The following is a 12,795-nucleotide window of genomic DNA, read 5'->3' on the forward strand; positions in this document are numbered from 1 at the left end:
TTCATGCAATTCCAACTAGATCGTAGCTTCCCTCCACATGTTAAGCTCACACCTCATGCTTTATGCCTACACAAAGAAGAAATGGATATCCACAAATGTCTCATTAACCGTGTAGACATTGTTCATAGGATTGCAAGGCTTCTGATGCTTGCTGGTATGGAAAAATTGCCACTTTATGTAATTGAGAAGCTAAAATGGGATCTAGGTCTTCCTCATGATTATGTGAAGACTCTTTTGGCCGATTACCATGATTATTTTGATGTTTGTAGCATCGAAGATCCATTATTCGAAAGGTTGTCTTGATTAGGAAGCATCCATTAATGGGTATGAGATTGAGGATCGCTCAAAAGAGAGGAAGAAGGAGGTCGCCGGCGTTGATGGTGGCTGACGGAGGCGCGGCTGTGCGGCGGAGATGGAGGCAGGGGCCGAGGAAGAAGAATGGAAGGGAAAAAGGACGAAGGAAGAAGAAAAAGGCAGAGAAATTTGAAAGATTGGGGGAGGTTACAAAAACGGCGTCGTTTTTGTCTCCAGGAATTTATATGTCCTGTTACGAAATGCTCCATGCCACCTGGCCTCCGTTACGGCCACCTCAGCACCACCTCAGTCAACTCATCCTTTTCCGTCCAGTGCAAATGGCTGAATTCAACGGAAGGACATAAATGTCCACGTTTTTCAAGGGTCAGGAGCTTGAATGTATTTTCCATTCCTTGAGGACGAAAATGTCCGCAAAAAAAAAGGCCAAAAACGAAAATGTCCTTTACTCTATTTTAATTGGATGTACAATCTTCAACAGAATTATATTGTAGATAGTTGTACTACTGTAGGTAGTTAAAATAATATATAGCATAAGAATTGAATGCTTTTTCACTTCTCAAATATATTTTTCTCCTATATATTATAAGAGGATATAAAAGTTAATTTTCTTTTTAAATATAGTCAAATTTATTTTTTTAGCTAATATTTTCTTTGTAAATAAAATTTGGAGTTAGAGTCTTCCGAATACAATTTTTTTCTACAACATTGTAGTTTTACTATTATGCAAACTCTAAGTATTTTCTTTTTTAGTCATATAAATTAGACAACAACTAATTTTAAGTGTTATAAATTCACTCATACTATACTCATACATATATATAATACTTAAGAGTTTTATCTATATTATTTGGTCTGGGTCAAGTTTTAAACTTAAATGCACCTAGGTATCGATAATGACTACTAGACCAAAGTCTTGCATACTAGCTAGCAATCCAAAGTATATAATTAAGATAAATTTTATTTTTGGTCAGAAAAGAGGGGATAAGCCCATAAAAAAAAAAAAGAAAAACAAAAAACTCACATCACCCTAATCTCTTTCATTACCACCCATGAGGAGAAGTTGTCACTGCTGCCATATCTACTTCAACATTTCCGTGGCAACCTTCTTTGGAGGACTCCCAAATTATTAAATCAAAATTCCCTTCTATGCATGCCAAGGTTTGTAATAAGTTTGACCGCTACTTTATTTCCTTTGTGCATGCATGGTATGTTTGAACTCCACCCTCTGGTTTCTATTGTTGAATGAGTTTTAATCCGAAACAAACAAACTTTTGACATTAAATACTAAATAGTTTTTTCTTGTATTTCTGTACTGATATTGTGTGTAGACTATCTTATTCTCTGGGTTAGGTAGGGTCAATGTGTACTGGTGGTCCACATCATCAATCCAATCCTAAATCATATTATTCCTATGGTCCCAATTGGGCTCACACCACTGGTATCTATACATATGGCATCACTATAAATATGACTCCATATCTATGCTTGTAATCTCACAAAACCTTCTTTCCATAATATATATTATTAGTTAATTATATTCTTTCATACACTTTGGTTTACTACATTTACTTGCTACATTTCTTACCTCTTTAGATATGGAGCTTAAGCACCAACTTGGTCTTCTTTGCGTTATACTGCTTTTACCAGCACTAAGCAGTGCCACTAATAAAGACTACTGCCCTCCTTATAAGAACTCTAGAGCAACCTATTATGGTACCCGTGATGGTTATGGCACTCCAAGTATGTTAATTATTACCCTCCTTTAATTATTTTGTACGTCATCATTATCTAACATTATTTTTAGAAAAAAAATTGATTAATATTGACTAAAATAACAAGACAAATTAAATTATACAAAGGAAAATACTGATTAACATCTATTTTTATAAAAGTAATTTTGTTATTATTTATACCAATAATGTATATTTTCCTTTTGCACATTTTACATGTTTAGTTTCACTTGTACCATGGTAATTATAACTAATATATGGTGTCTATTTCCATTTCTCTAAGAATATATATATATATCTCTTTTATGAACTTTTTTTTTTGTCATGCACTGTCTCTCTCAATATATTAGGGGGAGCATGTGGATTTGGCGAATACGGAAGGACGGTGAATGATGGCATGGTTGCAGCTGTATCTGGGCTATGGAATGATGGACGTGGCTGCGGTGCATGCTATCAGGTTAATTTAAGGTGATTTCTTCCATACCCAACTAATTTGAGGGTATTATATACCCTTTTTACATGTTCTAATTAATTGGTGCCAAGTGTATTCATTAATTCCAATCAGCAAATGAATTTTTAATTTTTAAAAATAAAAAATAATGAATTTAATACATGTATAAAATACTTTATATATACATATCTTAATATATTGTACATACATTTACCTTTGATTAAATCAAACCACCATATGTGATAAACTTTTTTTTGGTATTTTATGTGGTAAACTTTAAATAAATTATTTAAAAGAAAAAAAAAAGAAAAAAAATTAGAATTGAGCTGTTGTATATGCTGTTGGAGAAAGAGAGAAGAACATAGAACCCTAATCCTTTTCATCTAATTTCGTCTTCTCTTTTTTATATTCACAGAAAAAATTCGTTTTCGTCTTCTTTCCTCTCCTTCGCTCTTAGGATATACCTTCTTTTTCCTCCTTCTAATCTTCGAAAGTCGTCGATCTTGTTGCTGTAATTCAGAACAATCTATCGTTCTTTCACCCCATGCCGTCACAATTTTATAATCATTTGGGAGGATTTAACCCAAGAATGATGGATTGTTCTGAATTACAGCAACAAGATCAATGACTTTCGAAGATTAGAAGGAGGAAAAAGAAGGTATATCCTGAGAGTGAAGGAGAGGGAAGAAGACGAAAACGAATTTTTTTGTGAACATAGAAAAGAAAAGAAGACGAAATTAGATGAAAAGGATTAGCATTCTATGTTCTTACCTCTTTCTCTATCAGCATATACAACAGCTCAATTCTAATTTTCTTTTCTTTTTTTTCTTTTAAATAATTTATTTAAAGTTTACCACATATGATGGTTTAATTTAATCAGAGTTAAATGTATGTACAATGTATTAAGATATGTATATATAAAGTCTTTAATACATGTATTAAATTCATTATTTTTTATTTTTAAAAATTAAAAATTTATTTGCTGATTGAAATTAATGAATACACTTAGCACTAATTAATTGGAACATGTAAAAAGGGTATATAATACCCTCAAATTAATTGGGTATCAAAGAAATCACCTTAATTTAAAGTTTTTGACAAGTTTAGACTGATTTTTTAAGAGAGTAATGTTAAAAAGCCAACTTTTTTTACATTAATATCAGTTAATTTTTAAAAATTTATTTTATTTATTTTAAATTTTAGATTTTAAATTGGAGAATTTTATTAAATTTTGATTTAATTTACTTTTTTATATTTAATAAATTATTGTAATCCAATTTGTGTGTGTATAGATATATTATTGTTTGTAAATAATAAAATTGTAAGAATGCATAATAAGTTTTCTATTGCTATTCCGATTCATTATTTATTTTAAACTCTTACATAAGAAATAAGTTTAAACATCTTTATCCATTATTCCTTCACTTTTCTTTTCCTTTCTCTCCTTTCAAATGATTCAATCTCCTTTACCCAAAATTTGCAAGACACACTCTTAAGATACGTTTGGTTTACGGTAAAGTCCACTCTCACTTTTATTACTCAACCAAACAGAATAAAAAAAATAAAAGAAAGCAAGAAAACAAAGTATATTGCAAAGTAAATTTAATTTCTCAATGAATAAATACCCAACTTGATTCTTAAAAAAATTTAAATTAGACGCTTTGATCTCTAACAAAATTTTGTTCTATATAAGTCTTCAAGAATTACTTTTAACAGATTGATTCTTATTTTATTTGTCCAATACACATAAAAAATTGATTAAAAATGATTCAAGGACGAATTTGTTCAAAGAGAATAATTCTTAAAGATTCTGAGAGAATAAAATTTTATTGAAGACTAAAATGTCCAATCTAAAATTTTTTAAGAATCAAATTGAGTGTTTATTCTTTATCAATTATACTTCTTTATTTATTATCAATACATATAACAAATAGTGATGATTCAGGTTAAATGTAAAGTACCAAAATTGTGCAATGTCAACGGGGTAACAGTGGTGGCAACAGATTATGGTCAGGGAGACAGAACAGACTTCATATTGAGCCCACGAGCCTTTAATAGTTTGGGTGTGAACCCTGATGCATCTAAAGAGCTAAAAAAATACGGTACTCTTGATATTGCATACAAAAGAGTCCCTTGCACATACCCTGGCCGCAACATTGTTGTTAAGGTTCAAGAAAGTAGCAGCAACCCTGGATACTTTGCTGTGGTTCTTCAAAACCTTGGTGGATCATACGATGTCACTAATGTTGAATTGTGGGAGGTACAAATTAAACATATAGTTAATAATAAGATTCTAATAACTTTTTTCATGTATATTATTGGCTAGCTAGTTTTTATATAACTTGATTATTATTAACTAGTAAGTTATTTTCAATTTTGGAGCTATAACATCAATATAGTTATAGATTTATATGTTACCTCTCTAATTTTGCAGGATTCACGCAAACAATGGAGTCCATTGCGTAGGGTTTATGGGGCAGTGTTTGACTATGCTAACCCACCAAAGGGTCAACTCTTCTTGAGGTTCCAAGTGATTGGTTGTTACGGAACTTATTGGCAAATACCAAAGAAACCTATCCCTGCTGATTGGAAGCCCAAAATGACCTATGACACTGGACTTCAGCTTAAATAAGCTAATACAAAAAACATCACTTTGGACCCGAAATCATATAGTCTATCATAAATAAATAAATAGGTACCCTTATCAATACCAAAAAAAACAACTAGGTACTCTTATTCCATTGAAAGTCTGATCTGATTGTTGTATTATATTCTGTGAATCTTAATGTGTGCATTGCTTAGTGACTTAGTCTTCTCGGAGACCACAATAATACATATTCATCATGTACCTGTATGTAAAATAAATTGTCAACAATAAATAGTGTCATTTCTCCATTATTTCGTTTTGTTTGGCTAATAATAATAATAATAATAATAATAATAATAATAATAATAATAATAATAATGAGAGTTCATGGTTTATTGGATAAAAACCACAATGAAATTAAATTAAATTGTACTAAATCAGTTTTAAAATTCAGAAAACCAAACCAAACTATACTTTTTATTTTATCTTGGTGAACCGGTTTTAAATTGTTGTAAAATAATTTAATTTACACGCGTTTTTTCAAAATAATATCCTTAGCTTCAACTATTTTCAGCTCTAAAACATGGGATGAATATCCAGCACATTGAAATCAACTATTCGAATCAAATCTTCAGCTTAGTTGGATAAGAATCTATCTTTTTCACTTTTGCATGTATCGGTTTTTTTATTTAAATTAATAAAATACAATTTTACTTAATTATCTAAATTGTCAAATAATTATCTATTTACATTACGTGACACATTTCGAATACTGTGTCCCAACTCACTTTAAAAATGCATCCCGAGTAGATATGACACACGCGCAATGTTATACCTGCTAATGCACCTGTGAAATATGAAATAAACCTGAAAATGGGTACTGCGTATCCAAAATACATAATTAATAACGATTTATGGACCTCAGTACTTGACATATATTCAGTAGACTATACAAAGAGTGTAACTGAGATGTTTGTTCATTTGAGAAATTTTTTAATTTTTGGAAAGTTTGAAAAGTATATATGGTTTAACATTGGAATTACGTGTGTTTACGGAATATTAATAGGCTAAATACGACATGGTATGTCATCAGGGTATTGGACTTCGAAATTAGTTTGTTTATCTCTTTTTTTTTTTTTTTAAATAGTTAATTAGTTGATATATTATGATCTTTTATTTTATTTAATTTTTGTTGATATGTTAGGATATTATGATTTTAATTATTTAAAAAATATATTAAAAAATGATGACATTTTATATTTCCTTGTTTTAATTAATCAGTTGTCATATTAGGATAATTGAACTTAAACAGTTAGAGTACGTGTTAAACAAGTTAGTTTAACTTGTTTTAATTAGTTAGTCAGGGTAATTTGTCTTGATTAATTAGTTGATATGTTTGTTTATTTGGATTCAATTTGTTGAAAGAGTAGTAATTATGAATGAACATTAGAATACAATGTATTATAGATGAAGTTATAAATTTTTTACCAAAAATTTTATTATATTAGAATATTGTTAAATAATTGTGTTATATGATTACTTTTTGAAATTGAGCTCTTTTTAAGTAAATTGTTTACTTAGTTATTTATAATATTTAGTTACATTAAATTATTTAATTAGTCGATATTAAAATTTAAGTGATAAGTACTTTTTTTGTCCCTAATAAGGTTTGAGGTCAAAATTAAAATCGTCCCCGACCTTTTTTGTTATTAAAATCATTCTCAACATTACAAAACGTTATAAAATCGTTCTTTTCTACTTCAATTTTATTTTTTTAACCAAATTACCCTTATTAAATAATAAAAATAATTAAAAAAATTAAAACAAAACGTAACCCCCCACTCCCGAAACCCCCCACCCCTCACCCCACTCCCTCACCCCCTCACTGTAATCCCCACTCCGTTTCCCCCTCACCGTAACCCCCCACCCCTCACCCCACTCCCGTAACCCCTCATCCCCTTTCTCATGCCCCTCTCTTCAAAACCCCAACCCCGATTCCAACCTCAATTTTTCTTCTCTCCCTTTTCGCCGCCCTACTTATTCGTTTCTAGGGTTCGCCGCCGTCGTCGTGTCGTCATCAGAGACCACGCCGTCACATCGTCATTGGAAGGGGACCTGCCGGCGCTGCTTCTTCTTCTGTGACTGCCTCTGCTTCTTCTTCTGCCTCTTCTTCTTCTGCTTCTGCTTGAACTTTTGCTTCTACTTGAGTTTATGCTTCTGCTTGTGATTTTTTAATTTTTTTAATTTCTGTTGTTTTGCTGTTTTTGGATATGAAAACTGAAATTGTAGTTGATGATTATTAAATTATTGTTTAATTTGAATTTTTTGTTGATTTATTTTGTGAATGTTGCTGTTAATTTATTTGGGACTATTGTTGTTGGGGAAAAAGTGTTGTGAGTAATGAATGGCTATGGTGGCAGTGGTGATGGTGGTGAGAAAAGAGAGAGTGAGGAGGTGCGAAGGGAAAGAGGTGATGGCTATGTTGCTGTTAATTTAATTTCTTGCTGTTAATTTAAAATGAAGAAGAGTGAGAAGTTGGAAGGGGATTGGGGAATAGTGAGAAGAGGAAGGGGAGGAGGGGTGGCTGTCCTCCGGCAGTGGTAATTGCCGCAGCGAAGGTGAGAAGAAGAGGGTGATGGTGAAGTAGAAGGAAGGGGATTGGGGGAGGGTGGGGGGAGAGACCGAAGAGATGCTGTGGAGTGGGTGGGGTGGGGTTTTGCTCTTTTTTTTAATATTATTTTTATTATTAATGAAGGGTAATTTGGTCAAAAAATATAACTGAAGTAGAAAAGGATGATTTTATAACGTTTTGTAATGTTGGGGATGATTTTAATAAGAAAAAAAAGGTCGAGGACGATTTTGATTTTGACCTCAAACTTTAGGGACGAAAAAAGTACTTATCCCAAAATTTAATTTAATTATATTTTATTATTTAATCTTAACTAAGTTATTGTTAGCATTGTTATACGCAATAAGTTAGAAAAGGATTAATTAATGGTATTCTTACGAATACCTCGATTGCTCTTGTCACATCGTGTGCGTTGTCAATTCCACCGCCTGACATGCAACTACTTTACATTAGAGAGGCTGGGATTTCATCTTTGATATTGCCTTATTTTCTATATTTGTTAAACAGTGGAGACCTAAGACCCATACTTTCCACCTTCCGTGGGGCAAGATCACCATCACACTCCAGGATGTGGCTTATCATCTTAGTTTGCCATAGATAGTGACTCGATTTGGAGTTGCACTAGAGATTTCCAACAGTATGATGGACGCCCAGACATGGTAGTGGATTGAAGACTTGCTTAGTAATAGGCGTCCACCTCAGCCAGAGGACAAGAAGCAAAATTTTTTGGTCTGAAGATGACTTGGCTCAGAAATAGAGTTGCTCATATTCCACGAGGAGAAAACCCAAACACTCTCCGCTAGTACGGCAGGTGTTACTTGTTGATGTTGATTGGGGGATATTTGTTTACAAAAATTCATCCAACCTTGTCCCCCTCTGATGGTTGCCTTGGGGTTTCACTTGTTGTCGCACACCTACCATTCATTGTGTAGCGCTGCTCGATGTGATGTGATGGACATTGCCGGGTGCATATCGTTAGTGATGTCATGGATTTACCAAAGGTTCCCGTCCTTATACTTTGCCGGCTATGATGTACTTAGATTCCTGCTTGCTTCGAGGTAATTAATGTTTATTATTTATTGTCGTTTCTTACTATTTGGAATATTAAGCACTGAACATAATTTTTCCTCCATGAATAAGTTGGCAGGACTCAGACAGTAGACTAGAGACAACAATCATGGCAGAGGACTACGATTGCGACACAGGCTAGATGCTCACAGGTTTGATGAGGTACAATCCATTTAGGTTTCTTATGACTTACATATATTACTCTTCTATTGTTAATTAGAGGACTGTATATTTTTCCAATTCTGATGGACACCATACGACAATCTCTAGCTATAGTAGATGGCTCCTAACTAGATTAGGAGCGCGGGAGAAATTCATACACGAAGAGTCATGGTGCCATTGGCATGCTTCCATTTTGTAGAGTTTCATCACCTGGACAATGTTAAGAGACAACTCAGGGGTTAGCAGCACCAACCAGAGGACCCTGTCAATGTGGATGAGTTTTTGTTCAAGACGACCCAGGACGACAATGTGTGGTGGTCTAATGTTCACCATGATTGGTGTGATAGGTGGAGTAATGTGCTACCTCAAATATAAGAAGAAGGTTTTGTTGTGGAGTAACGTGTTGTTTGAAATTTGTTAGAAAAAATGACCATGACTCAATAGGCTCAGTCTCCACTAGTGTGAAGTTATGAGCAGAATGTTGTTATTTCCATCTTGCGCTACAACAATTAACAGTATACCACCATATTTGCCAAACAAGTGTGTTCTGTCAACCGACACAAACGACTTGCAGTGCTTAAACTCTTCATTGCACAGGGGGAAGACCCAAAACACCTTATCAAGTTGGCTATAATCTCTGTCAATCATGTTTCTATTGTAATAAAGAATGGTAACACAATTGTGTATGGTGCCAATGAGGCATTATTGCAAAGCTTGTAATAGGATGTGTATCTTGTTATACAACTTTTTTCCAATCGCCGTAACTCTGAGCAATTGCCTTCTACTTTGCCATCCACACGTTTTAATATGATGGCTTTACACATGGTTGGTACCAAACCGGAATGTGGCCCCCAAACCTATATATCTCCCTACAAAATAACTCATAAATCTCATCATCTAATATATAACATGTTTAACATTTCTTAATTTTATAAACTGTAAAATATGATATTTACCAGTAGTTTAAATTTTGCCGAAGATCTACATGCAGACTCCATGGACACCTAGCAGAGAATTGCTTACATCAACATGGTATTTTAGCCTATCCAACTCCAAATATTAAGCATTCCTACAAATTTTGTAGTTCTTCGCTGCCATGAGAACAACATCTTTACTCTTAAACCTATGGCCAACTTAAAAATTCCAGTGCGCCATCTGTGTTGTAATCTTCCCTTTCACCAAGCCTTTAAGGATTATCTAGTTGTATTGCATTCAAGTTAAGAGTGTGATAATGGCTAGAAACATCTGATAATTGTGGAATGACCAAAGGAGGAAGAAGAAGAAACCGAGAACTCCCACCGGCTGGAGTCTCTAGCCAAAGGAGGAGGAAGAAGAAACCGAGAACTCCCACCAACTGGAATCTCTGGCACATACTCCTCAGAGGAATCATTCTCATCAGACAATCCAGATTCAGCAACGTAATCTGAATCACATTCACTCTCATCTTCTTCGACACTATCGCGAGGTTTGGAAAAGTGAATTGATGTTGCCGCTATCGGACTACCTATAGGATTGAAGAGAATAGCCCACAACCACCACCTATATCACGAACCACGGGATACCACTCCATCACATGTTGCGGCATTAGCTTAGCATGTACATCGAACATTATACTCACATGCTTATCATCTGTGACCCGAAATGTCTTATTAAGAAACCCTCTACTAGGCAGCGCTGATAGGAATCTATATGTGACTCTCTCATCCTCCTTCGAACCTATTGCCTACATGTTGCTCAAGATGACATTGTTTAGCACATTTAAAGAACCAAGATGGCAAGTACACAGCTATTAGAATTAGTATTGGGCCTATATCTCACTTAAAGAATTATGCTATAAATAGGAATATGATGTAATACTATGGATATACATGATTTTAATTAAAAACTCTAATTTCCCTCTTGGCCATAATTATAGGAATTTCTATCTGATTATTTCTCATTTTCTGTATCTCTTGATCAATATTGTATCAAATGGTGCTTTCATTGAACACCATGCCGACAGTGATTAACCGTTCCCATGGTGGTTCGGATTCAAGCCACATTCCTTGGCATGATGATCTTTGTGGATTCTTTATACTTGGAAGTTGTGGAATGCTAAAGAAATATCTCAAGCTCAACATTTTCAGGAGATTACTGGAAAGACTGATCGGCTGCGATCTGACATGGTTCTGGCTTTGGCGGCAGTGCAATATAATAGTAGATTGGCTAACCTTCGAGATAGCATTCTTGCATAATTACCAAGTAAATTTTCAACCAGTGTTACCAGAAATGATTCAAAACAACATTTCAGATTTATAAATTGATTTGAAAAAAGCAATTTCCAAATACAAATATCAACCATACAACAATTCAACAATAGCAAGACTTAGAGTGGGAAAGCATTTATCCCCTTTTCTAGAGTTGGACTTCACTATGGGCATAGTCCAAGCCCAAACTCATATTAAAGTTGACCAATATGAGCTTGCATTGAATTTTGTCTTCCAAACTAGACTGGGCCTATTTATGGGAAAGCAACAATTATATGGGGTCTTTACTAGGGATTGTTTTTAAACAATGGAATTTTGGTGATAATTTTTTTTATTTTGAGCAGCAGCATAGAAAATATTATTTTAGAATTAAATATTTTTTTAATTATAATTAAGATTTACCGTTTTAATTAGGATTTATACTTTTTTTTCAACCTTGAGGACAAGGTTGTTTTAAAGGAGAGGGTAATGTTAGGATTAGTATTGGGCCTATAGCTCACTTAGATAATTATGCTATAAATAGGAATAAGATGTAATACAATGGATATACATGATTTTAGTTGGAAACTCTAACTTTTTTGTCCTAATTTTAGGAATTTCTATCTAACTTTCTCTGATTATCTTTCATTAATGTATCTCTTAACACAATATCGTATCAGTGATGTAGATTTTATAAAACCACAAACTATCAGCAAGTACACTAAATCGTATCAAGTATTACCATGAGAGTGGGTTATCGTGCCCACAAGGATTAACAGACTAAGCAAGAAATAGTCAATTAATTATTTTATTCAGACAATCAAAACTTGGGGTTTTAAAAATAATTGCATAAAAACAGTAAATTAAAACAGTAATTGTTGAGAAAGTAATATGGTTCAAAAGAGTTAAGATTTCAGAGATATTGAGACTTCTAGAAAAATACTTTTCACTCTCCACCTTGATTATGCAAAGATGTATCTATGGCAAACCATAAATAATCAAACTCCAATTTCTTGCTAATCCAATTTCTCTAATCCTAATAAATTATCAATTCCTTGATTAGTTGATTGTGATAAGAGGTTAAGCACGTTCACTGATTTAAAAACCACACAATTCTCAAGAACCAAACTTGGTTGATTCGATGTCACTTATCAAGTCCATGCTCAAAAGATAAGAATTATGAGAAAGAGTTTTCAAGCTTAACTCGAATAAATAATTTTTTCAAGATATTAAAAGAATTCAAGTCAGATTTAGAATTGTTTTCTAACACATTCAAACCCTTTAGATGAAGAACAAAAACTCTTTCTTAAGAAAACATCAATGCATTGGTCAAAGATAGGAAAGCTATAACATTAATCCATTAGAATCAATAGAGCTCCTAACTTTAACCGAGAAGATTAATGACTCATGCTTCAAAAGAAAACCTAGAATTATGAATTGTAAAAACTGCCGAAGAAGACTCACGTATGTGGCTTCGTTTCCTTTTATACTAACCCAAAAACAAATTCCAAATTCAAAACTAATTCAAAATAAGAACTAAATCAAATCAAATCTCATTAATTAAGTTTTCTCCTAGGGTCTTTTCTTCAAGATAAGTTCCTTTGATCTTCTCTACAGTTAACAATTAA

At 33.2% G+C, this 12,795-nt stretch overlaps 1 protein-coding gene across 1 annotated transcript; it reads left to right on the forward strand.

Annotated features, from left to right (window-relative positions):
- The first annotated feature begins 1,805 nt into the window (after positions 1–1,805).
- On the forward strand, positions 1,806–5,394 carry LOC112720764 (expansin-like B1). Its single transcript, XM_025771838.2, has 4 exons — positions 1,806–2,055; positions 2,396–2,502; positions 4,442–4,756; positions 4,931–5,394. The coding sequence occupies exons 1-4, from the start codon at positions 1,911–1,913 to the stop codon at positions 5,126–5,128; spliced, it is 765 nt and encodes a 254-aa protein (XP_025627623.1). The 5' UTR covers positions 1,806–1,910; the 3' UTR covers positions 5,129–5,394.
- The last annotated feature ends 7,401 nt before the right edge of the window (positions 5,395–12,795 follow it).

The sequence above is a fragment of the Arachis hypogaea genome, chromosome 11, assembly GCF_003086295.3.
Source record: "Arachis hypogaea cultivar Tifrunner chromosome 11, arahy.Tifrunner.gnm2.J5K5, whole genome shotgun sequence".
Taxonomy (NCBI): Eukaryota; Viridiplantae; Streptophyta; class Magnoliopsida; order Fabales; family Fabaceae; genus Arachis; species Arachis hypogaea.